Consider the following 23,772-nt stretch of genomic DNA (forward strand, 5'->3'; position numbering starts at 1 on the left):
CACCTCCGGATTTTGAAGTAGATGCACAATAGCTGGTGTTGGCTAGTTCATATATCTTTGTGAATTAAGTTAATCATAAACGAAGTTTAACATAAATGAACCTCCACTTGTTCGTTCTCTCAGGTCAACCTGTACGTAAATGGTACCCCACTATTTCACTATTTTAGGTGTATGCCGCTGCTTGCCGCTGTATATGCCTTCTAATATTCTACCTTAATAATAATAATAATAATAATAATTAAATAGTTAACAAATTAAATTATTCTACTAATTTTTATTTATTAACATAAGATAACATCAACCGTCAACCCATCATTTTCTCTATACTCACTTTACAACGAAACAACAATTACTACTACCACCCACTTCATCACTAACGGTGTTAAATCCAACCCACCTACAAGCAGCCGACGGTGATGGCGAACTTGCCGGAATCTGACACACACTTACCCGCCGATTGTACCGACCGAACCATTTCATTTGCATATACCGATTCTTTCTCCATGGAGGTAAAAGAAGTTCATTAATTTTATAGGATCTCTTCGATTCTTCACAAATTATCTTCACAATCTTCTTCAGTTCTTCACATTTACCCACAAAAACTCTTGGCAACAATTCTAATAATCTCTCGTACTTATTCGTTGCCCTAGCTATTTTAAATTCTCCCACAAAATTAACATCAATTATGTATCTTTCTTGATTACTTGATCTAATTACGTCAATAAATTCGTAATGACCTTCTTTTAATCCACCGGAATTTTCCCATTTTGTATTGCAAATTCCGGCATTATAACCGGAATTCCTCAAATAAATCATCACATTTTTCTGTAAATTCGACTTGTTTGAATTAAAACAAGAAATGATTTCGATTGATTTTGTTACTTGTGATTGAAGATTTGTTCGAAATGTGTCTGGGGTTTTGTTGATGTTGTTCAATTCATGAATTAAATCTTTGATCGAATCGGAAGATGGTTCGGAATGGTCGTCGGAATCTGACGATGGGTTTAATGATTCTAACTCCTGTGGAGTTTCTTCTTCTAAGAAATGATGAATGAGTTCAGAGATATGATCAGAATCGTCATTTTCGATTTTGAAATGGTTAGTGGTTTTCCGGTGATCGTTACCGCAGATAGAAGCTCTTACTTGGTTGTCCAAAGGGTCAGTAACCCGCTTTACTCTCATCGGAACCGCCATTTCTATTGCCTGAAAACCAGAAATGTGCATAGTGGTTTCCGCCAAATAATCTGATTTTGAGTTTGTGTTCGTTGGGGGGTTTTGTGTCGTTTATATAGAAAAATCTATTTTGGGCTTGTGGACCAGTGGCTAGCTTTCTCCTAATTAACCCCTCAGTTTATCATTAATTATAATTTAATCCCTTAATTCCAAAAATTGGAGTTTGAGAACAATTGTTTTTACATTATTCTTGTGTTTTCTTTTCTCATTAATTTAACGTGATTTAGTTGTATCTGAATCATTTGACTTGGACTATCTCAAAATTAGTTATTCGGACGAATCAAACATTATAAATTGAACAAAAATAAAAAAATCTGACCCAATTCAATTTAGACTTCGATTAATTTTGATGTCAAACTTTGGAGAAAAAACACAAACGATTCTAAACAAGCTTCTAAATTTGAAGTATACGTTAGCATAATGAGTTTGAATTCAAACATGATAACTTCAACTTGCGCTAAATTTGCAAATTATATTAGAAGAGTCTCGTATATCGTTAAATCACGTCAAACCCAACGACCATTACTTTCGGATGAAACATGCCATATTGAGATCAAGCTTAGCTTAATACATCATTTTTTTTTTCTATATGAGCATAAGTCGAAGTGTTTGAAATTTTAGAAAAACTGAGATAGAGGAAACCCACGTAGAACGTCGATTTTCGCGCAATCAATTAAGATAGATAGAATTTCCGTGATATATGTCCATCCATATTGGATTCTGGCTTTGGATTTTCAGCCATTCTAACATTTTTCATGGAGAGATGTCTAATTTAGAGTAAGAATTTGGGGGAATATTAACAAAGCATAAAAGTAGGTAATGGCTTTCCTTATTTTGTTATTATTCATGAGAATATGAGATTGATTAACTATGAATATTCTTTGCCTCTTCAATGCTTTAAAAATATAACTCTTCAGTGGTGAGTATAGACTATTATTCTTTAATTTTTGGAAAAGACTAAAGTCTAAGGGTGTCATATTTCATTTCCACATTCCACTCTTTTTGCTGGGTTGAAAATCAAATAACTTCTTCAAAAGGCAAAATGTGTGTGTCTCTCTCTCCCTCCCCCTTTTTTTTTTTTTTTTTTGTTGAGGATCCCTCCCCCTTTCTTCTCTTCATGTTGGATCTCTCTCTCTCTCTCTCTTGGTTTTTTTTTTTGTGTTGAAATTCTTCTCTTACATATTTGATCATCAAAATTCCATTTTGCCATTTCAACATAATGAAGAAGTCATATTTAGGGTAAATATATAATATTAACTTTGCCATTATTTTATTGTAGAACGATCTCGAGGAGTTTCAACAAAAAAAAAAAGATCTCGAGGTGCACAAAATTTAGTCAGTAAATTGTATTTAAACAAAATCTAAAATATAAGGCAATGAAAAGTCTAGTAATTTAAAACATTTAAGCTACTCATTGTAAATTGGGTATGTCTCTTTGCCCAACACTTATCTTGATCGAGTTCTGTCGTGGATATGTGTCGGACGGATTCTCGAACAAAAAATACTTTATTGTCTCTCTAAATCATGGGCGAACAAATACTTCGACCGAAATTCAATCTAGACAAATGCCGGAAAGAACATTACATATGATGAAAATTAGTTTTATGAAAAGACGTTTCGAAGAAAAATTGTCTCCTCATCATTCAACTCAGGCTCAGGGCGTCCCAAAATTTTAAATGGATAAACAATCAAAATTAGAAATATGTGTACACTACCAATATTAAACTTTGTCATATTTGGGGTGAATCTTGTGTCATTTTCATTGTCCCCTCTTGTTATAATTTTTTTTATTTTGATATGCTATAAAAATAGTAAATAGGGCGCAAGATGAAACCCACGGTTAGCATATACTGCGGGCCATGGGTTTATTCCATTTTAATTCACGTGGTTTTGTAAACCTAAAGACGACCGTGACCCGTGAGTGGAGTTGTTGTCTCTTCGTAGAGGTTAAGAGCCTATAAGAAGGGTAGATACCAGATAGAGGAAAAGAGAGGGCGGAAAGAGTTCGTCAGGGGTTAAGAACCGGGGGCTTTGGGCCCGTTGTCTAACTTGTTTTAGGGTTGTTAGGTTAGGATTTTTAGGGCAACGTGGCCTACTTGCCTCCTCCTCATTTGTTATTTCACTACTTGACATCTTCACATTTATGGTCACCCAATATGATTTTTTTTCTCTCCTTTTCTACTTGTTACTTCAACAAAAAAAAAAAAATGATTTTCAACAAAAAAACAAAAAAAAAGTGATAGCATTCCATTTCTAGATATCCACAAGTAGGGGTGGGATAACGGCCCGGAGGCCCGCTACCCGCTTGGGTCCGCTTGGGTCCGCCCGGGTCCGTTAGGTACCGCGGGTACCCGATACCCGTGACGGGAAAAGCCCGGCCCGTCAGTCGGGTAGTTAGCAGGCGGGAAATGGTCATAGCCCTTTGACCGGGTGACCGGACCGATTAACCCGTCCGATTAAAGACCGATGGTTAATACCGATAGGCCCGAAAATTTTGTACCGAATTAACAACCTACCGACCGACCGCCCGCTACCCGTAGTAAATTAGGGTTAATCCAACGGTTGATATTTGGGGCCAATCGAGTATGATGCACAACCGTTGGATTAAAACCCTAGAGTCCATACCCTCCTCTATATAAACCCTCTAAACATCTCCTTCATTCCTTTTGCTGCCGCAGCTTAATGCTTCATTTGAATCATCCCTCTAAACATCTCCTTCATTCCTTTTGCCGCACCTTAATCCTTCATTCCAATCATCATTTCTTTTGCTCTAAGTTGTAAGCAACTTCATCTCTTTGCCTTCCCCTTTTGATCCGTCGACTCTCTTCTTCCCTCTCTGGAGTCTGGAGCATAGGATCGCACGAAGACGAAATACGAAGGTATTCAGACTTCTCTCTTGCTCTCGTCATTTTTTGATTTGTTTTTTCAGTTAGTTTGGATACTCACTCTTCTTCTCTTCATCTTTTTTTTTTCTTTTTCGACTATAATAGTTTAATCAAACATATCCCTTTCATGTGATCTGTTTGATCAAACAGATCTTACCACTCGATCTGTTTGATCAAACAGATCTGGTCATTTGGCCATGCAGTGTGTTTGATCAAAGTATTATGTCTTTCATTTTGTTTCTTCAGGAATGATTGTTAAATGAGGTATCCTATAATCACGTGTCTCGACTTTCGAATGTCATATGATAAGTTAAACTGACTTTGATGGCTTGTTATAAGTTATAACTTGTATGTTGTAACTAAAAGGTAAAATCTCTATCCATTATTCCATTATATTTCTGTTTTTAGATTGTTTGATCGAAGTACTTGTAAATAAAATCTTTTGATGGCTTGAATACTTGGTGTCTTGATCTGTTATTTACTTTGATCAACTAGATCTGATAACTTGATGTCTTGATCTGTTTGATTAAACAGATCTGACTATACGATCTGTTTGATCGAAGTAGTATGTTCATGTGCTATTTTTATGTGACTTGACTTGAATACATGATGTCTTGATCTCCACTTTACTTCTGTTTATCTTCTTTTGTATTTAAAATAGTTTGATGGTTTGACAAATAGATACCATACAATCTGTTTGATCAAATGAGTATGTTCATGTGCTATTTTTATGTGACTTGACTTGAATACATGATGTCTTGATCTCCACTTTACTTCTGTTTTTCTTCTTTTGTATTTAAAATAGTTTGATGGTTTGACAAATAGATACCATACAATCTGTTTGATCAAATGAGTATGTTCAGGTGCTATTTTTATGTGACTTGACTTGAATACATGTTGTCTTGATCTCCACTTTACTTCTGTTTTTCTTCTTTTGTATTTAAAATAGTTTGATAATTTGATGGTTTGATCAAACAGATCCAATACTAATGCTTCTTTGGAGCTTTGACGAACCCCTCTGTTTAGTTCTTCGAACAAATTGAGGTGATGGCCTTGATCATCATATATAGCCATCTCTGTTGGGAAAATAGATTCGGATTTAGGTAATAACCTTGATCTGTCTATTGCCACAGATGAAGGTTAAATGATATTGATCCTGCTGCTATGCCCTCTGTTTGTGAACTAATATGTAGGCTGGTTTGTTTGCTTTCATCGAATCTTCTATGTTCTTAATTCAGGTTGAAGGAAATGTTCTGTTCTGTAACTTCTACGTGAACGATCAACCTTACCTGTTCACTTAAACCAATGATGTTAGTTCTTCTCTATCCGATTATGATGGATGTGGGACTTTGATTCAAACTAATATTTCTTATGGTTTGGATTCAGGTTATGGATCCATCTCGTAGTGCACCTGCTGTTGTTCCTGCAAGTGTGGGGACTGCAGATCCTGGTGAACCTTCCATCCCTTTAACTAATGTAATTGCTCCTGCTCCTGCAGTTGAAGCGGTTTCTACAGCTAAAAAGTCCCACAAAAGAGATAGATCTTCTGAGGTTTGGCTTAATTATGACTTCCTTTACATTCCTGATGCTGATAATCCTGGCCAAAAAAAATAAATGGCCAAATGTAAGATGTGTGGGGTAATTAAGCCATCTAAGTCGAGCATTGGTACTACTGGTTTCAAAAGGCACACCCAATCTTGTGCAAAGGGACATAAAATTGATCTCAACCAGTCTAAGGTTGTTGTGAACAGACTTGGAAACATGGCTTCTTTTACATTTAGCCAAGCTAGGGCCAGAAAGAACACAATCAAGTTGTTGGTTTTAAGAGAGCTACCGTTTCAATTTGTCGAGGACCCGTACTTCGAGTTTTATATCAATGATAGTTTTCATCCAACTTTTAGATCATTTTCAAGAGCTACGGCTCGAAATGATATGTTGAAATATTTTAAAGAAGAGAAGGAGTCTCTGAAATTGGCTCTTGTAAATGCTCCAGGTAAAATTAGTTTGACTTCTGATTTGTGGTCTTCAAATCAGAGGTTAAGTTATTTGTCACTTACTGCCCACTTCATTGATAAAAATTGGTCTATTCAAAAAAAAATTATATCTTACTCTTTGATGGACAAGAGTCATACTGGGGATAACATTGCACAGGCTCTTTATGACAGACTTGTTGAGTGGCAAATTTCTGATAAAAATTTTTGTCTGTCAATGGATAATGCAAGTGCCAATACTGTTTCTGTTGGTAAGTTGATTCAGTTGTTGCCAAATTTACCTCTTAGTGGATCTTTGTTTCATGTTCGTTGTTGTTGTCACATACTCAATCTTGTAGTTCAGGATGGTTTGAAAGTTCCTCAATTTCAACAAATGCTTGATCATCTCAAGTCAAACATTGAATTCATTAGGGTTAGTGAGACTATAAATGCTCAATTCAGGGCTTTGTGTGAGGCTAATGGGTTGCCTCCAAAGAAACTTCAACTTGATGTGAAACACAGGTGGAACTCGACTTACTTGATGTTGAGTTCGACTATTCCATATAGACATGTTCTTACTTCTTTTTTAGCAGATCGAGCTGCCCCTAGTCTTATTTCAGAATCTGATTGGAAACATGCCGAGTTGTTATGCAAGTTTCTTGGGACTTTCTATGAAGCAACTAACCACTTTTCTGGTGTGAACTATATTACAACCAACACTGTTTTAGAATACTTGCTTGATATATGCTTGGTCTTTAAAGAACATAGACATGATGAGTTATTTTCTGATATCATTTCTTCGATGGAGGTGAAATTTATTAAGTATTGGGGTCAGACTCCCCTTTTATTTGGGATTGCTTGTGCTATTGATCCAAGGATCAAGAACAAGGTTGGGTTAGTTTTGAATGAGCTTGAAGCTTGCTTTGATTCGTCAAATTCTGTTTTTCAGTGTTCTTCTATTCAGTCCACAACTATTTTAAGTAAGTTGAGTGATATGTTTTCTGAATATACAACTGCTGCTGCATTAGCCTCTTCTTCTTCTTCGGCTACTACTAGTTTGGTTGGGTCTTCAGGGTCAGCTACTTCCATTTCAGTAGGGTCTTCTAGCAGGGGTGCCTTGTGGAAAAGGATTAGTCAGACTCGAAGAGATCCTTTGGCTTCTGCATCAGAGGAGATAGCTCGCTTTAACTCGGAGCCTGATCCTATTGAAGATGAAATGGAGTCCTTTGATGTTCTTGGATGGTGGAAGGAGAATGAGAAACGCTATCCAGTTTTGTCTCAAATTGCCCGTGATGTTTTGACGGTACCTGTGTCTACTGTTGCCTCCGAAGCCGCATTTTCTATAGATAAAAGAATTCTTGGTGATTATAGGAGTAGTCTAACTCCTGAAATGTTAGAGTGTACTGTTTGCCTCAAAGACTGGTGGCAAAGCCAACTTAAAGAAGGTTTTGTTCATTTTGATCCTCTAACCGATTTCTTACCCGAAGTTTGTGACGAGACCAATCCAATTGGGTCCCAACAGAGTCAACAGACTCAATCTCTTTCTTGAAGGTAATCAGTAATGGCCTAATGGGTTAATGGAAATTCAAGTCTTTTGAGTTTTGAATATGGGGAGGTTGGAAAGCTAACTTAACTCTACAACTTCAGTCTACAAGTGAATTTTTTGTAACTAATATACTAATATCTCACTTTTCCCTTTTGTTAATTTAAATACCCCCAATATTGTAATGTTACTTTTTTTTTTGTTGAAACTTGAAAGTATTGTAATCTTACATGTAAATTGTAAGTGACAAAGTCTAAGTCTAAGTGGTATTTAAAAGTATAAGAATAGTTAATGAAATCTAATTTTAACTTTTCATTTACTTATTATTTAATTGTAAATTTGGTGGTTTTCCCCGATACCGTCCGACCGATACCGGTGAGTCCCGACCGGTCTCTCGGTCACAAGCGGGATTTGGTCAATGGAAATGTTGGTTTTGACCGGACCGGACCGACCGAGTAAATAGGCGAACATTGATTTTGAGTGCCCGACCGATGAAGTTAAGGCCCGCGGTCGTCCGGACCGGACCGATTCCCACGCCTATCCACAAGACCACAAGGAAAATCTCTTTCTCATAAAAAAAAAACAAAACAAGGAAAATCTCTATTTTCAACAAAAAAATACAAGGAAAATCTCTAATGATTTCTTATCATTTTTTCTCCATGTAACTTAAATGGCTACTTGATGCGAATGAGGGGAGATTTTTTAGTTGGATATTCAAGCTAAAAGAACAGATAAAAATATTGGGGTTAGGATCGATCCCCTGATAGCTTTGCTGAGGATCTGTGTGTGCATGTGTGTGGATGCAAGACCTAGCCCGTACCATACTGTAATCAAACGAGATAAAAATATTTGCTCTAAATTACTGAATAATCAATTATAATACTCTACTTGATTGTCATCCAAATTTTAGGCTTACACTTAGACATGAACAACTGTGACTTAGAGAAAGAAGTATATCGAGACTCTTTCTCTCTCTTTGTGCAGGCAGACAACATATCATTTGGTAGGTGGCTTCGCCAAATTGCTTTTGGCCCACCTTCACTCTTAGCATCCCCACGGACTACGACAGCCCGAGAGTAGTTTTTTGTTTTGGAAACTAGTTCGAGAGTACTGGCCCTAATCTTTGTTGGGCTTAAATAACACGAACTTAGATCAATCTGGGGAAAGGGGAGTGCCAAGATAAGGGCGGGAGGCACCCAAATATCATTTGTCTTGGTTTATATTGGTATCACGTGAACATCACGTGCCAAGACAAGGAAGAGCAGCTATCTTCAACTTTGAAACAGATAAAGCTTATAAAAGACAACAACCAATACATAAATCCAAAAACTCTGCCTGTCTTTATCCCTAACCTCTTAATACAAGACGCGGCACGCCGTGGTTGCTACCCTCATTTTACGTGTCCTAAAACCATACCTCTTCAACCCTCTTCTTATACCCTTACTCACTCATCCACTCACATTCATAATTCACTCTTCTCTCCTCTTTCTCTCTCTCTAACATTAATGGCATCTTCTTCTTCGTCGTCATCATCATTTTCAGTTCTCTTGATGTTGTTATTCTTACTAGTATTAACAACTACTACTACCCTTTGTTCATCTTCATCTATATTTAGTGTTGTTAATGGGTTTGGAAAAGAAGAAGGAATTAAAGTTGGTGAGAAGGTTGAAATCAAAGATGTGAAAATGAATAAAAGAGTTCAAGAACTTGGGAAATTTTCAGTGGAAGAATTCAACAAAAAATGCGATGAAAATGGGTTAAGTAAAGTTGGTGGTGGTACTGGTGGTGAAGAAAGTTTGAGTTTTTATGAAGTTGTTGAAGCTAAGAGACAAGTAGTTTCAGGTCTCAAGTATTACTTGAAGATTTCAGCTGAAAAGGGTAATGGGATTGAGAAGAAATTTGATGCAGTTGTTTTGGTTAAACCTTGGAAACAATCTAAACAACTTGTCAACTTCTCTCCTTCCATCAACTAACCCATACTACTGTAATCTAGAGAGAGAGAGAGAGAGAGAGAGAGAGAGAGAGAGAGAGAGAGAGAGAGAGAGAGAGAGAGAGTAATTTTGTTAAAAAGGGTAAGGACTGATAAGGTAGGAAGATACCTAAGTTTTGTGTTATGAATCTGAGCCAGTGTAAATTTGGGAGTTTAAATAACTTGTAGACCAATCTACTAAATGAATCAAAATAATGCTTTCATGATCTTTTACACTTTTGGTGGCTATGGAGTTTAATAGGATGCCCTAAAAAGTGAGTCCGACTCACTCTGGCCTAAATCTTATGTGGACGCCTGAATTTTGTCCGACCCTTCCTGACCCACCCAGACGGAGACATATCAGGACGGATGGATTTCGCCCGACCCATCTAGAGACGGACATTCCGGGCGAAATCATTCCAACGGCTCCCCTGTCTCCTCGGCTAGCCCGAACAATCGATGAGGCAGAACTCGTGGATGGGGCCAAGTTTGGCTATAAGCAAGATGTATAGGCCAAATCCTGAACTTTGAAGGGGCAAATTATCAATTAGTAATACCATTTTCAGCATTACAATTTTCATCTGATGACATAATTGAAGATGAGAAACAGTTCACAACCAGAGGCAACTTCAATCATATTAAATGAATATCAAATGAATATCCGGAAGAATAAGAAAGAAATAAAACTTGAAGAATAAGCATATATTGAAGAAAGATAAAGCAGAAGAATGTGAATCTCATGGGCTTAACAAGAGGTTCCTTCTCTCAATTAGAATCTAATAAGCTTTCACATGATAAAAGTAAAGAAAACAAAGACATGTTTTCACAACAAAACCTGGTTTTTAGCATCTTTTTTGAGACATTGGAAGACATAAAGAATACATGTCGTAAATGAGTTACATATAGACAGACAGTCTGAGCTATATTTACGGTATACCTTTCGTTATTTCGCAGGTACCGGTTTCATTTTCTGCACCATGAGAGACATCCCCACATCTAAATGAAAACAGACAGGAAAACAATAATCAAATAGAGCTCAAAGGCTAATGTCATTATCGTGTAATTCTCAAACGACAGTAAAACATAGGTAAGATGACCTAACAAAATAGATGGGAAAAGGATATCAATAAATCTGGTCGTTTTGACGGGTCGGGTTTTCTTAGTTTATCGTATTATCTGACAACTCGTATTGGTGTCTGATACATACCCTGTTTCCATGCTGCATAGCCCATAATGATCAAGACTTATCAAAATAGTGAAAACTAACCGTGGAATTATCGGCATTAGCTTGCCTCCGACCATTAGAATAAGACGAATCGTTCGGCATGGAAGGTACCCTTGCTCCTCCTCCTTCTTTCTCTTCCCTAACTTTTTCGAAGATACCAGTAAATCCATCAGCTGCTGCAGGATCGCTCTCGTCCCAGTCACCAAATTTTGGTACAGGTGCACTTGTATCAGGCTGCCATAGTAATAATCCCGTCAATACGCGATTTTGGTGCTGCTAAAATATTACTAAGAACAAAATCACTTATTTTTTGTGCATTAAGTGATTTTAACCAGATAGGATTCTAAACTTTACTAAATGGAAGTAATTGAAGAATATAGAGAATTGAGAAGACAATTACAGTTTCATCGCCACGAGTAAAAGTTCTTAGTCTAGATCTTCCAGGAGTACTTGGAGCCTGGCTACCTTCAGATGGTTTTCTTTCCCATGAAGGAGAAGACCTTGAACTGCCAGTTCCACTACCACCACCTCTCCCTCCAGCCTTTGCTTGATGATGAGGGTGAAGAGGAGATCTTTCAACATTTCGGTCAAAACTACCACTGGTTCGGCTACCCTTTTTATCCCCAGGACTTGCTCCAACTTCACCAGTTTGTTGTTCAGATGAGTCGATATCAGCTTTTCGACCAAGATTTTCATGGCTTACTTGTCTGAGCTCTCTATCGTCCCTGCTTGAGCGGCGCTCATGCTTAGGTTTTGCAGCCCTAGGCTCTACTGGTTTCTCTGGTTCAACACTAATTCTCAGAGGTGTAGCCATTATTGGAGATGCATCATCAGAGACTAATTCAGAATTCTGTTTAGGATCATTTGGGTTACTCATCTTTCTTCCCTTCCGCGCTTTTTCAAAATAATCCGTGTAATTCTCTTCACCTTCCCAGTTACCAAACTTGGGTACCTGCGAATTTTGCTGCAATATTCAATAAGAAACTGGTTAAGCTTCATTACCAATCCGTATAAGGACCAATATTGCATTTCCACTTTATCCAGAGCACTCCATCATTTTCATGAAAATATCCAGTGTATAGTCTTTACAAGTAAATATTAGTCGCAGATAACCAAAGAAAGTCTACCGCTAATCATTTAATTTGACTAACCCGGTTACTAAAGTTATAACTTAACAAAACATTCATAGAGATAAGGTAAAAAATTGAATAGCTTAAGAAATAAAACCGCATACACTGAGATTTTTTTTCCATGCCCTTGACAAGCGCAAAGTTTGTGGCAAAGGCTCATATCGTGAAGCACAATATCACGTTTGTTTAAGCTATGTTTCAAAATATACTGGTTTTCGAACTTATAATAGTGGTGTTCGTCTAACTAAATGGGGTGAAAATTTTCCGAAGTATGTACTCTTTGAATGTTCACTAACTACAAATAGAAATCATTTTCGATTAGCCACACTGAGGGTTTACTATTCTTTTACCCAACACATTAAGACTTTATTAGTACTACTGAAATATAAAGCATTAACACGTCTAATATACACATGAGGTGGTGTACAAAGCATGATTTTCACTGCTCCAAAATAGAGAAATTAGTGAAAGGTCATTCATGGAAGTAGGCCAAACTACATAAGAACGTTCATATATATATATATATATATATATATATATATATATATACATGAAGTGGTATACATATCTTGCTTTTCGTTTCGCCTCTATAGTCTTGTTCCATGTTCTTCTCGCTAATTTGAGATTTGATAACCAAAATAATAGTGTCGTCCACGGGAAACAAAAACCTATGAGTGGTGGGTTTGTTACCACAGGCGTAGCCAATAGTATGGGTTCGTTTCTCAGAGTATGTCTCAGATAGTAAGAAACAGAAGAAAAGTTAGGGGAAATGAAGGAAAAGAAAGGTATCGCACAATCTTTACATGATCTAAAAGTTTGTGAATGTTTCCAAAAGGTTCTTCGTCCCATTACTTCAGAAAACTAAATTATTCCACCTTCCCTAGCAGTCTTCGCACTTACGTACCTCACCTCTCAAACTGTATTACCCTAGCTCCCACTACATAAATTATCTCACAAACGACTAATAAATGTTGACTTTATTCTTCTCGTGCAACAGTTAGAGGACACATACAGACCCAAACCGCTAGAAATGGAGTATCAATCATGTTTTCAGACACAAATGGGTGAACTAAAGATATCATCAACAATGAATGTTAGTCCTTTTTTTTGTGAGATGAATAAATACAAGACGCTGTTTCTTCTCCAAACTTACTGGCAAAAGGTGAAAGACAAAAAGCATTTCATAGATTCTACCAACTTAATCATACTCAACCTATACATTTACCCATTCCAACACCTTCTGTACTACAACGCATAGAGAATCTCACAAATATAACACCTCAAGATAACAATAGATCGACGGAGCACTGGCGATTTGGCATCATTAAGTAAATAAGGATCTGGGTCTAGAAAGATGGAGCTTGACCCAACCCATAATATGTTCGTGCAGATTTGAATCGAATAACTAGCTTTTTACCCAAACAAGCAATGCTCATTTATTTCGAGTATCTCTTTATGTGACATAAGTCAAAAAGTAATTTCGGAAAAAGAAAGTTCATCATTGGCTTTGAATTATGTAATCGACATCTGAAAAGCAATAAATTTGAGATTTCATTACCTTAATCTAGCTCATGTAATTCATTCCAAACAAAATCAGAGCATGTATCCACATCAACCTCATATTCGGACTCGTTTTAACTTTCACAACTTATTATATATCATCATGTTAGCATATAACAGAATCATAGACTAATCAATTTTACTATACCTATAAAATGGAAACTATCATTTTCTTTATGTGAGAATTAGATAGAACCAACCTTATGAAGAAGCTTAGATTGTAAATTTCAACTAAAAACTTCAACGTCCAACTTCGAAATCATAACTATAGAAACCCAAACTCTCAATTTCTCAAGTCTCAACCTTTTGAATATATGTGAAAAACCCCTAAACTAAATTTCATGTTTACCTAGAGAAGTAGAAGAACCCATATAGCTTCTAATAACATAATAAATGTTTGAAATCAGCTTCCTTATTTAGAACAAATAAAGACTATCACAATCAACAGATAATACCCAAAAATAAAAGATAACCAACAAAGAGTCACCCATCATCAAAAAGGAAAAAAACCCACAACTTAAGAAATGAACAAAAGTAAATTAACAGAGATTTCATCACTTATACTTCAACTAACCCTAAATTTAAAGAGGAGAAAGAATAGTGACAGAAAAAGGAAAAAAAAAGGTGAAACTCACTGCCATATAGTAGTTTGTTGAGCAAAAATAGAATAAGAAATGAAGCAAAACCCTTGTAGAAATAGCAAAAAAGATCCGACCTTTGGTTTTTGTTTTCCTTTCTTTATTGATATCAACTACTTCAACAGTTCATCTCTCAAAAGATCTAATCTTTACAGATCCAAACAACCTAGAGAGAGAAAAAGATCTCCATCACCATTAACTGGCGCCACCGGTAATACCTCTCTCTCTCTCTTAATCAAATCCTTTTCAGCCCTCTCTACTGTACTATTTCTCTACTAATTGAACTAGTTGGTTTTTGGGTTGTGGGTCTCTCTCTCTCTCTCTCTCTCTCTCTCTCTCTCTCTCTCTCTTCTCTTCTCTTCTCTTCTCTTTCTCTCTCTAAGCAGTCACTCTGTCACTGTCTCATCCAGAAATTCTAGGAGATAGGAAAAGAAACTATTGTGTTGGCAGGTTCAATAGGGTCCTCATAACTTCAGATATAGGGAGTTGGGCAAGTACAATGGAGCCTCTAGTGACAACTTGGAGAGCCTTATTTTTTTGGGTTATTTCCCAAATAGCTCCCTAGTTTATGACCAGCTTCCCAAGTAGCCTCTTAGTTTATCAAAAATACCCAGATGATCCTCTTTTTACCGTTAACGTCAAAAGACGGCTACCTTTATAGAGTCTCTTCCACAATTACCCCTCCAACTGTCATGGTACACTTTTTCAAATTCTAATGTCAAACACTACAGTCTTTTGACGTTAACGACAAAAAGAAGGTCATCTGAGTATTTTTGATAAATGGAGACTACGTAGGAACCTAATCATAAACTAGGGGTTATTTAAAAAATAAACACTTTCTTTTGTTACAAGTTGGAGAGTATTGTTTACTTTCTTAACTTCCAAAAATTAAAAAAAGGCCATTAAAAAATTAAAATATATGGTGGCCACTTTAAGCTTAAAAAATTAGAATATAAAATTATTTAATTTAAGAATTTAAGAATCTAATAAGGTGTATGAGTCTATGAGATATGATAATGGTAATACTCAGAGATGAAATAATAATTCTGAGAAATCTTCTAAATTAACGTCATATTACAAACAAATCCGCTTAGAATGTGTCTTAGGATTCTTAGTATGGTCCATGAATATGTGCACTTAATATGATGGATACGGTGTTTGAAGTTATACCTTATATATTTATACCATATAGAAGAAAATGTATTTATAATTGATTTGTTACCGTCTATATTCTCGAAATGCATAGGTCTATATAGAAAACGATGATTCACAATTTCTTCTAAATCTATAAATGTATAGTCCAATTATAGAAAAATATTATTAATTGTCCTATAAATATGAGGTCTATATTTTTCAATTCCACCCCAATCATATTTCAACTGCATTAGAAGAATAACAACAAAGTTGAGTAATGGCTAAGTCTCAAAATATTGCAGTTCTAGTATTTTTTGTTGTTCTCTTCATTTCTACCATCTCATTTGCAGGTTTGTACTATATGATTCAAGTTTATTAATTTATTTATTTCCGTGCCCCAAGTCCCCAATTACATACTCTATGACATCTTTCGCCGGATTTCACTAGGTAGTAACTAGATTTTAATAGATTAATAGATTAAAATAAATAAATGCACACGCTACCATTATAAATCTTATTTTTTAGTTTTTTTTTTTCGTTGAACTATCTTATTTTTTAGTTGAATAATATAAGGTGAATGATAGTATTTGATTAAGTTTGATATTGGATTTTGGGATGATCAGCTAGGGAGCCACAAGTGAAGTCATCAACTTCTCCGGAATATATTGGTGAGCATCCTAACTGCACTCGTGGATGCACTCAACATTGTAACAAAGACTGTATAGCCAGGAAGTTCAAGGAGGGACATTGCATGAGAGTTGATGATAATGTATTCTATTCTTGCTGTTGTACTTAATATATATATATATTAGTTTATGATAAATTATGGAATAATAAATGATAGAGTTATTCCATTCGTCGGCATGTTTGTTACGATGATGGTGATGTATCACATAAACAATATGGGATATACTTGCGTGTTTTTTTACAAGAGATCTTCTCCGATTTTTGATAATATAATTATACTTATTGGGTTACTTTCTATATAATAATATCGATACTTTAAGTTAACCACATAAAGGCTAAAGCTATACAATAATACACTCTTAAGATGGCGGCCCTGTTACATTACCAAGCTACAAGATCACATTTTTCATTTTTCTCGTATAAAACTCTTTTATATAAGGTTAAAAACTAAAATTTTGACAATTGGTCAGAATGTCTACGAATAAGGAAGCTATAAGTAATGCAACTATGAATCTCATGGAGAGTTCGATCCTGGCTCAGGATGAACGCTGACGGCATGCTTAACACATGCAAGTCCGACGGAAAGTGGTGTTTCTAGTGCGGACGGGTGAGTAACGCGTAAGAACCTGTCTTTGGGAGGGGAACAACAGCTGGAAACGGTTGTTAATACCCTGTATATAGGCTGAGGAGCAAAAGGAGGAATCCGCTCGAGGAGGGGCTCGCGTCTGCAAAATGACAGATGTAATATGCCATTTTTTAGAGTTTAATACCCGGAGCAAAGTTCAAATCCAACACACGTTAAGTAAAATCCGAGTTTCATCGGACTTGCCTAGTCAGGGGGAGTGCCAAGAGAAAAAGCGGTCCTAAGTATAAAAGCGGAGCAGGTACCCCCTTGTTGGATAATTAAAGCTAGCGGTGTTTATCGGATCAGCCTGCGGAAGGGGTGGGAATCGGTCCGGACCGGTCGGTACCAGACTCTAACTTCATCGAACCGGTCGACTCAGACATAAACTGTTGGTGACCACCTATTTACTCGGGCGGACTCAGACTGTCACTCTCAAGAATTCTTTGCCCATTGACCGTCCAAGACCGTTTATTTTACCGGGCCAGTCGGACACCGGACGGTCTCGGTCCGGACTTTCCAATAAAATTTACTTAAATTCAGAACTTTATTTTTATTACCACAAACAAAATTACTTACAAATGAAGATGTTTAATCAAGAAATCAAAAGTAAATATAAAAAAGAAAAAAAACACAGTTGATCATCATTTGACAAGATATAATTAAGCCATGTACTAATATTTGGTCTTCCAGAAGACTATATGACTATAGCCAACAACCATCATATATTCATATGTCTATAAAAGTTCAACGGGCAACCTCTAAAAATGAGGACAGTTTAGTCAGTCAACCTATTCGGTCATTCGTACCGATCGGTTATTTAGACGGTCTATATTGGTCGGTCGGTTAGCGATCGGTCCTTCGACATAGAATTTTGATCGTGACCGTTCGCCAATTCTTTCAGACCGGTCGGACACTGACCGTTATGACCATCGGGTGTTCATGGACACTTTTTATCTCGGTCGAACGGGTCAGATAGCGGTCTTCCGGATCTTTTTCCCACCCCTAAGCCTGCTCCACCGTGGGATCAACGCTGTCAATACAGGCCCAAAGAGAAACAAGCCATGTCAACCCGAGTTTTGTCCTAGGGCCGGTTGGGCCTCTATTATGAGCCTGGCGAGCTACGCGCCACAAACTCTGAAGGTAAAAACCCAAGGGCCCTTTATGTGTAGGGAGGGCTAAAGGCCCCTGGCCAAAATGTTGTAGGCACCCGGATTGCACATGGGACATCTCATAGTTTGTGCTTCGGCCGGGGGCGCACAACAGTTTGGACGGGTGTTTTTAGCCGCACCCTTATGTGTATTGGGAGCGCCTAAATCAACTGTGTGGGGCGCCTTTAGATTTTTTCCAACGCAAATAATGTGGCGCCTCTTTCTTCGGTTATAAACTCCTCTCTGAATTCCTCCATCCTTGAATACCCTTCCCGAGTCGTTCCTCTTTTTCCCTCTTCGAATTTCTCTCCTAATTTCAACATCGAATTCACTCCTGAGTTTGGACAAAACCCTAGTTAGGGTTTTCTATCTTTCCCCCTTACAAGAGGTGTTTCTACCCCACACCTGAGTATTCATAATGTATGCTGATCAGGTAGCATCGAGTAACAAAAGATCTCTAAGGGAACGTCTTAATGGTGAGTCTGAAGATGGTAGAACTAGGCAAAACAATAACAAAAGGTTTGCCCTTTTTTTTAATTCTACTTCCCTTTTACTGTTTAACTTTTCTTTATTATCTCTTCTTCTTAAGGGTTTGGTAGATTTCATTGTTTTATGATTTATCAACAATAATGTTAATATTTCTTGAATTTGAACTTTGTGGTTTCGAATTTTCGGTAAAGGGGTAGATAATTGATTAAGTGAAACTTTTTGGAGAGAATTGATATTTGGTGGAGACCAGATCATGATATATTTAATTCAGCATCAAATAACTATTGTGGGTAGGAAGTAGGATTAGCTTGAAATTTATGTGTTTGAATGAATGCCCTTAATGGTCTTTATTAGTCTTCTTCTTACTTAATCTTGCCTATAGTTGAAGAAATCATCAAATTTGCAGGCTAACTTCCTACATTTGTTGTAACTAAAAATGGTTTTGTTACGCTATAAGGCTTGGTTAAGTACTATTTTTCACTTGACACATTGATACCAACTCTTAAGTATTTCAGTAATGAATTATTTTCGAAAGCGGAAGTACTTTCTCTATTTAATTATTAACTGTTTGTTGTTGTTCCTAAGTGGTATTCGGTTTTAACATCATTAAACTAAACCTAGGAGTATATAAAGGTGTGAGAAATTGTAATTAGGTATTTAGGTTTTGTTTTGAGCCTTAAATGCGCTGAACGCCATGGTGTTGCCCCAATGTTAACTTTTTCCCTTAGCAATGCAAACTGCCTTGAAGCTTGAAATTTTTTGTTCTTGTACTTTTGTCATGATGTTATTTGTTGCCAAAATGTTCTCGTATACTGTATGAATGTCGTAGGGTCTGTCCTGGCTGTCTGACATAAGTGGAGGTTTGAACTGGTTGGTGAGCTAAAATCGTGTATACGATGAAGATACCTGGGCAGTTTTTAAGTCAAAAGGAATTTGTATGGATAGTTAACTAGTCGTAAGCCGTGTCATAAGTATTCATAGTTTTCAAATTCAAAGTTTTACCTTATATTTGCTATCCAGGGCCCCAGACTATTAAATGTTCTTGAAATAAAACAGCATATTAGTTATTTTAATAACATGCTTACGCGTATTGTGTTTGTAGAACTTTTATATATCGGCTCTTGACACATCTATCTGCTATTAATTAGATAAAGATTAGTAAACTAATATAGTTGCTAACTAGCTATAGTGGTACCATTATAGTAGTCCATAGTGGTCTTAAAAACCCAAATTATTATGTCTTGTATTTATTAATCAAATTTTAACTTGCTAGGACATTTTTTTTTTTGAAAACTTTGAATTAATATTGAAGAAAGAAAAGGGGGGTTACAGAGGAAAAAGAATAGCCAAAGGAAGAAAGAAAAAAGAGGGGGCTCTTGAGAGTTACATCATCTAAGGATATCCCCCCAACTAGAGACAAAATCTAAATAAGAGAACGATGTAGCCCATCCTATGTTTCTACTCCACGAAAAGAGGACGCCAAGCACGTCTTCCTTTTCCACCCTAGCCAACGAACTTGAATCTCTAAAAATGCCATCATTCCTTGCTTTCCAAATAGACCAACATATGGCATAGAGAACCAGATTCCATAGATCTCTCTTAGTTTTCTTAACTGGTACCTTCCCCCATTGCTCCAAGAGCTGTGCTAAGGAGTAAGGTAGACACCCAAAGAAGTTACGGGATTGAAGGAAGAAAGTCCACAGCTTCGAAGCCTCCTCACAATGCAAAAATAGGTGGGGAATAGATTCCTCGCACTTCTTGCATCTAGAACACCAATTTGGGATCAACATCCCTCTCTTCTGAAGATTATCAATCGTGGGCAACTTACCCAAGATTGCAGCCCAAATAATGAAACTGATTCTGGGAGGGATACGGCTAGACCAAATAGACTTAAAATCAAAACTCGAGGTTACCCTATCGTTGTCCTTGCTCAACCTAGAATAGCATTGCTTGACTGAGATTGCGTCTTTGTCTTCATTGCTAGGACATTTTTACAAGACGTCATTCTAGTCATGGTCAATAAAGCTGTATATTGTAGAGAAGCAAATGCTAATATTAGCATCCTGGCATTGTTTCTCCTACTTACTTCCTTCAACTTCAAATGCTTGTTGGTTTTGCATTTTGGTAAGAAAAGATTTTGGTTGTATTAGAATGTGTTTGTAGAGGTCATGTACTGTTTCAACTTTGAACGAATTTCTATTGGAAGGTCGGTCTGGTTCACTGAAGAGTAGGTCGGAAACCTTGAAATCAATTGCTTAAGTTTAGGACTTCAAGCCAATGCTTATGCATGTATTTTCATCTTTTGCAGGCAGCGGCAAAATGACAGCAAATGGAAACATGATCTTTATGAGGATGATGAAAAACCTCAAATTTCAAGTATGGAATAGTTTCAAGGCCATTCATTAGATTGATAATGACAATCTTAGTTTAATTTTTATGTTCCATATCATGATCTAATTTTCTCTATCGATCACATGTGAAGAACGGGAACCCAGAGTTGGTAGTGGAGATCTTCGACTAAAGCTCCAGAAAAAGGGTCGGCAGCAAACTATTCGAAATGGAAAGCGCTCACTTGGAGGTGGAAGCCAAGATCTACGCGATAAACTATCTGGCATCATGCATCCACAGCCAGCTAACTCTGATCTTCCGAAGGCAAAGCCGGTTAAGGAGGTGTCTAATGTTACTAGAAGAAGTGTTCAAGGTGAAGTGGTTCCACCAGAGACCAAAACAGATTTCAGTATAGCTCCTTCAAGGAAGAAATTGCAGAAAAAGGTAGGAGAAAGTTCTTACATTTTTAGTCTTCTTTTGTCTCAATTTTATTGGTTATCAGTGTAAAGGCGCGAAGTAGGAAGATCAGTTAGTTGGGTTCTCAGTACACCAGTTTAACTCGGTTTGCTGCAGTAGGAGAAGACAAGAACTATTTTTCAATATTCTTAGTTCTCTTAATGAGCTTGTTGGTGCACAAACAGATGAACCCCAAGCTGAGGGTCCAAAATCTAGTACTCTGATGACCATTTGCTGATTTCTAGTTTAGCAGACTAGTACTTTCAAGTTAGCTCATGCTTCTTTCCTGTTCTTACTTGTACTAATACTATCTGTCGGGCCTATATGGAGCTAGTGTATTTCATTCAAACCCTTGAATAAGTTGCCCACCTTTCTTCTATGTTTATTAGTGGCATATTAGGGGGTGACAAATTTTGAAGCTTCTGAAACGACTCTTGTTATAACTCTCTGTTTGATTTTCAGGTTATGGAGTTCTGGGATTTCAACTTAATAATCGTTCTAAGTCAGAGTTTTACTGTTTTACATGCAGGGTGCTACCGTGGATGGATTTCTTCAGTCTTTGGGTCTAGAAAAGTATCAGATTACATTTCGAGCAGAAGAAGTATGAAATCTTTGATTTCTTTTGGTTAAATTACTCCAGCAAATTTGCCCGATTTAACATTCCTACTGTTTGTGCAGATAGACATGACTGCTCTTTTGCACATGACTGACGATGATCTCAAGGCTCTAGGGGTGCCCATGGTACACTCAATCTCTTAATTTTTTTTACAAGTTTAACCCGGCCAATCAATATGTGTTTAGGTAGAATAAATGCTCATTAGCTGGCCCAGGCGAGTGAGTCAGACCAAAGAGTCTGCTAACCATATACTGATGTAAACCCGTTCTCATAACTCAGAAGCTTCAAAGTTAGTCTACTTTAATCAAGTAAAATCATATCTCGACTACATCTTTCTTACTCAAGCTCGACTCTGGCTAACTACCCATGAGGCCAACTACCAACCCCGTAAAGTGGGGCATCTTTTAGGGATTTTGTAGCATCTATAACTAGGGTAGGTTTGGTGTACAATATCTGTTTAGTAGTTGCTGTAACTGGAAATCTTTCCATATATAACATGTATATTATGGAGATCAAAATCAGGTAAGATAGATCTTAAATCTTCCTATTTGCGTCTGTTTCAGGGACCAAGGAAGAAAATACTTTTGGCATTGGATTCAAGAGACTGAAGACCATGGAAATTTTCTTGTTCTTGTTTTTCTGTGGCTTTTATGCCGATGATCTTGAACGAAAATACCACTAGCAGCACGCTTGTTTCGAATAGTACGATAAATGAGTACTGTCTGTAAATTAAATTTATCTATCTATTGTTTATTTCTGTCACTGAAAATGGCTTTCAGAGTGAAATGGAAAGGATTTGTAGGTAAACCCAAACAGACTCGGAATCAAATAGCTAAGTTTAGCTGAAGCAACTTTTTATTCAAGTTGATATATTTCTTTGGGTTAATTTGACATTGACCCCCATTTATAATGTGATATTAGGACTTTACCCCCAAAATCAAAACTGTTTAGGCGTTAACCCCCAATTGCTCTTTTTCCGTCATTTACACGTTAACTGGTCAGTGTGTGAGTCACACGCGTGAGTCGTGACCAAACTGCCCCTCGTACCATCCTCCATCTAATCTAACGGTCACCATCTCATCTCCCGATCAACGGTCCACATTGAATATTTCAATATAGCTGTTGAATTATGTTTCCCAAAACTACCCCCATAAGCTCCCAACGGTAACAACCGTAAAAGCTTATAAAAAGCAAGAGATTCAATCGATGGATGATGAAGTTTTGGGAGGGTTGAAACCTTAAATTGTGTTCATTGTTTCGAAAACGATGGCAGGAGGAGCTAAGTGTAGTTCATCATCTGAGGTATACACTGATATCTTCTATTTTCGGTTGGGGGTCCTTCCCTAATTATCGTATTTACAGTGGGGTGTTATCTCAACTGTTATGTGCAATTTTCGACAATTCTTTAACCATCTGAGGATTACATTACAACATGAGATAACTTTTTTGACAATTCTTTAACCATTTGTAGTTTAAGATTACATTACAACATGTGTAAACCTTTTTAACATTTCTTATAACTTCATTGATAGATATTGTAGTGATTATCACAAGGTAAGTACTTACCTAATTGCATATGGTGGATTTATAACTCCAATGAAGCAAAGCAAAGACTGGGGTGAAGTAAGTGTTGCTAATGATTGCTTTTTTCTTTGATGAATATTACTTTGTTATTTGGTTAATCTTGTCCTAATGATTGTTTATGTGATGTGTTGGTGGTGTTTGTAGTCAATGTATGAAGTGCTTCCACCCATCATAGTTAGGCCAGCTGGGAGGCCAAAGAAGCAAAGGAGGAGAGGTGTAGATGAAGGACCTTCCAGCCAGAAGAAGCCAAAGAAGTGCAAGAGATGTGGTGGTGTGGGTCACAACAGTAGGACCTGCAAGGGTGGTCAATCACAACCACAAAGACCCCCACCAACTCTGCCTAGGGGAATGAATGGTGCTACACCATCTACACAACAGTCCACCACCACTCAACCATCAACATCCACAACCCAACCATCAACATCCACAGCAAATCCAGGATGCAGGACATTCTTTGGCAGGTCACCAACAATACCAATGAACCAAGTATTTAGGCCTTCTAAGTTACAACCAAGAAAAGCAGGGAAGAAGTAATTAGGTTGGGTTTATCAT

General features: G+C 37.1%; 3 protein-coding genes across 4 annotated transcripts; 1 reads left to right on the top strand and 2 right to left on the bottom strand.

Moving 5' to 3' along the window:
• Nucleotides 1-231: 231 nt before the first annotated feature.
• Nucleotides 232-1,254, bottom strand: LOC147550870 (uncharacterized). Its single transcript, XM_086670304.1, has one exon. It carries the CDS (start codon nucleotides 1,222-1,224, stop codon nucleotides 328-330), a length of 897 nt encoding a protein of 298 aa, XP_086526430.1. The 5' UTR covers nucleotides 1,225-1,254; the 3' UTR covers nucleotides 232-327.
• A 9,033-nt stretch (nucleotides 1,255-10,287) lies between these two features.
• LOC147550871 (RPM1-interacting protein 4-like) lies at nucleotides 10,288-14,601 on the bottom strand. Of its 2 annotated transcripts, none has more exons than XM_086667571.1 (4): nucleotides 14,231-14,601; nucleotides 11,226-11,789; nucleotides 10,868-11,059; nucleotides 10,288-10,596 (listed from the first exon to the last, which is right to left on the bottom strand). In XM_086667571.1, exons 2-4 carry the CDS (start codon nucleotides 11,700-11,702, stop codon nucleotides 10,564-10,566), a joined length of 702 nt encoding a protein of 233 aa, XP_086523697.1. In that variant the 5' UTR covers nucleotides 11,703-11,789; nucleotides 14,231-14,601; the 3' UTR covers nucleotides 10,288-10,563. The 2 variants fall into 2 exon arrangements, with proteins under 2 accessions (XP_086523697.1, XP_086523696.1); XM_086667570.1 differs by having other exon boundaries at nucleotides 14,151-14,561.
• A 3,268-nt stretch (nucleotides 14,602-17,869) lies between these two features.
• Nucleotides 17,870-22,515, top strand: LOC147550872 (uncharacterized). Its single transcript, XM_086672344.1, has 6 exons — nucleotides 17,870-18,266; nucleotides 20,545-20,612; nucleotides 20,719-21,008; nucleotides 21,550-21,621; nucleotides 21,699-21,761; nucleotides 22,200-22,515. The coding sequence occupies exons 1-6, from the start codon at nucleotides 18,166-18,168 to the stop codon at nucleotides 22,242-22,244; spliced, it is 639 nt and encodes a 212-aa protein (XP_086528470.1). The 5' UTR covers nucleotides 17,870-18,165; the 3' UTR covers nucleotides 22,245-22,515.
• Nucleotides 22,516-23,772: the final 1,257 nt, after the last annotated feature.

This window comes from Eschscholzia californica, unplaced genomic scaffold (assembly GCF_041429995.1).
Source record: "Eschscholzia californica isolate CP2 unplaced genomic scaffold, dmEscCali1.0.p SCAF_3, whole genome shotgun sequence".
NCBI lineage: Eukaryota > Viridiplantae > Streptophyta > Magnoliopsida > Ranunculales > Papaveraceae > Eschscholzia > Eschscholzia californica.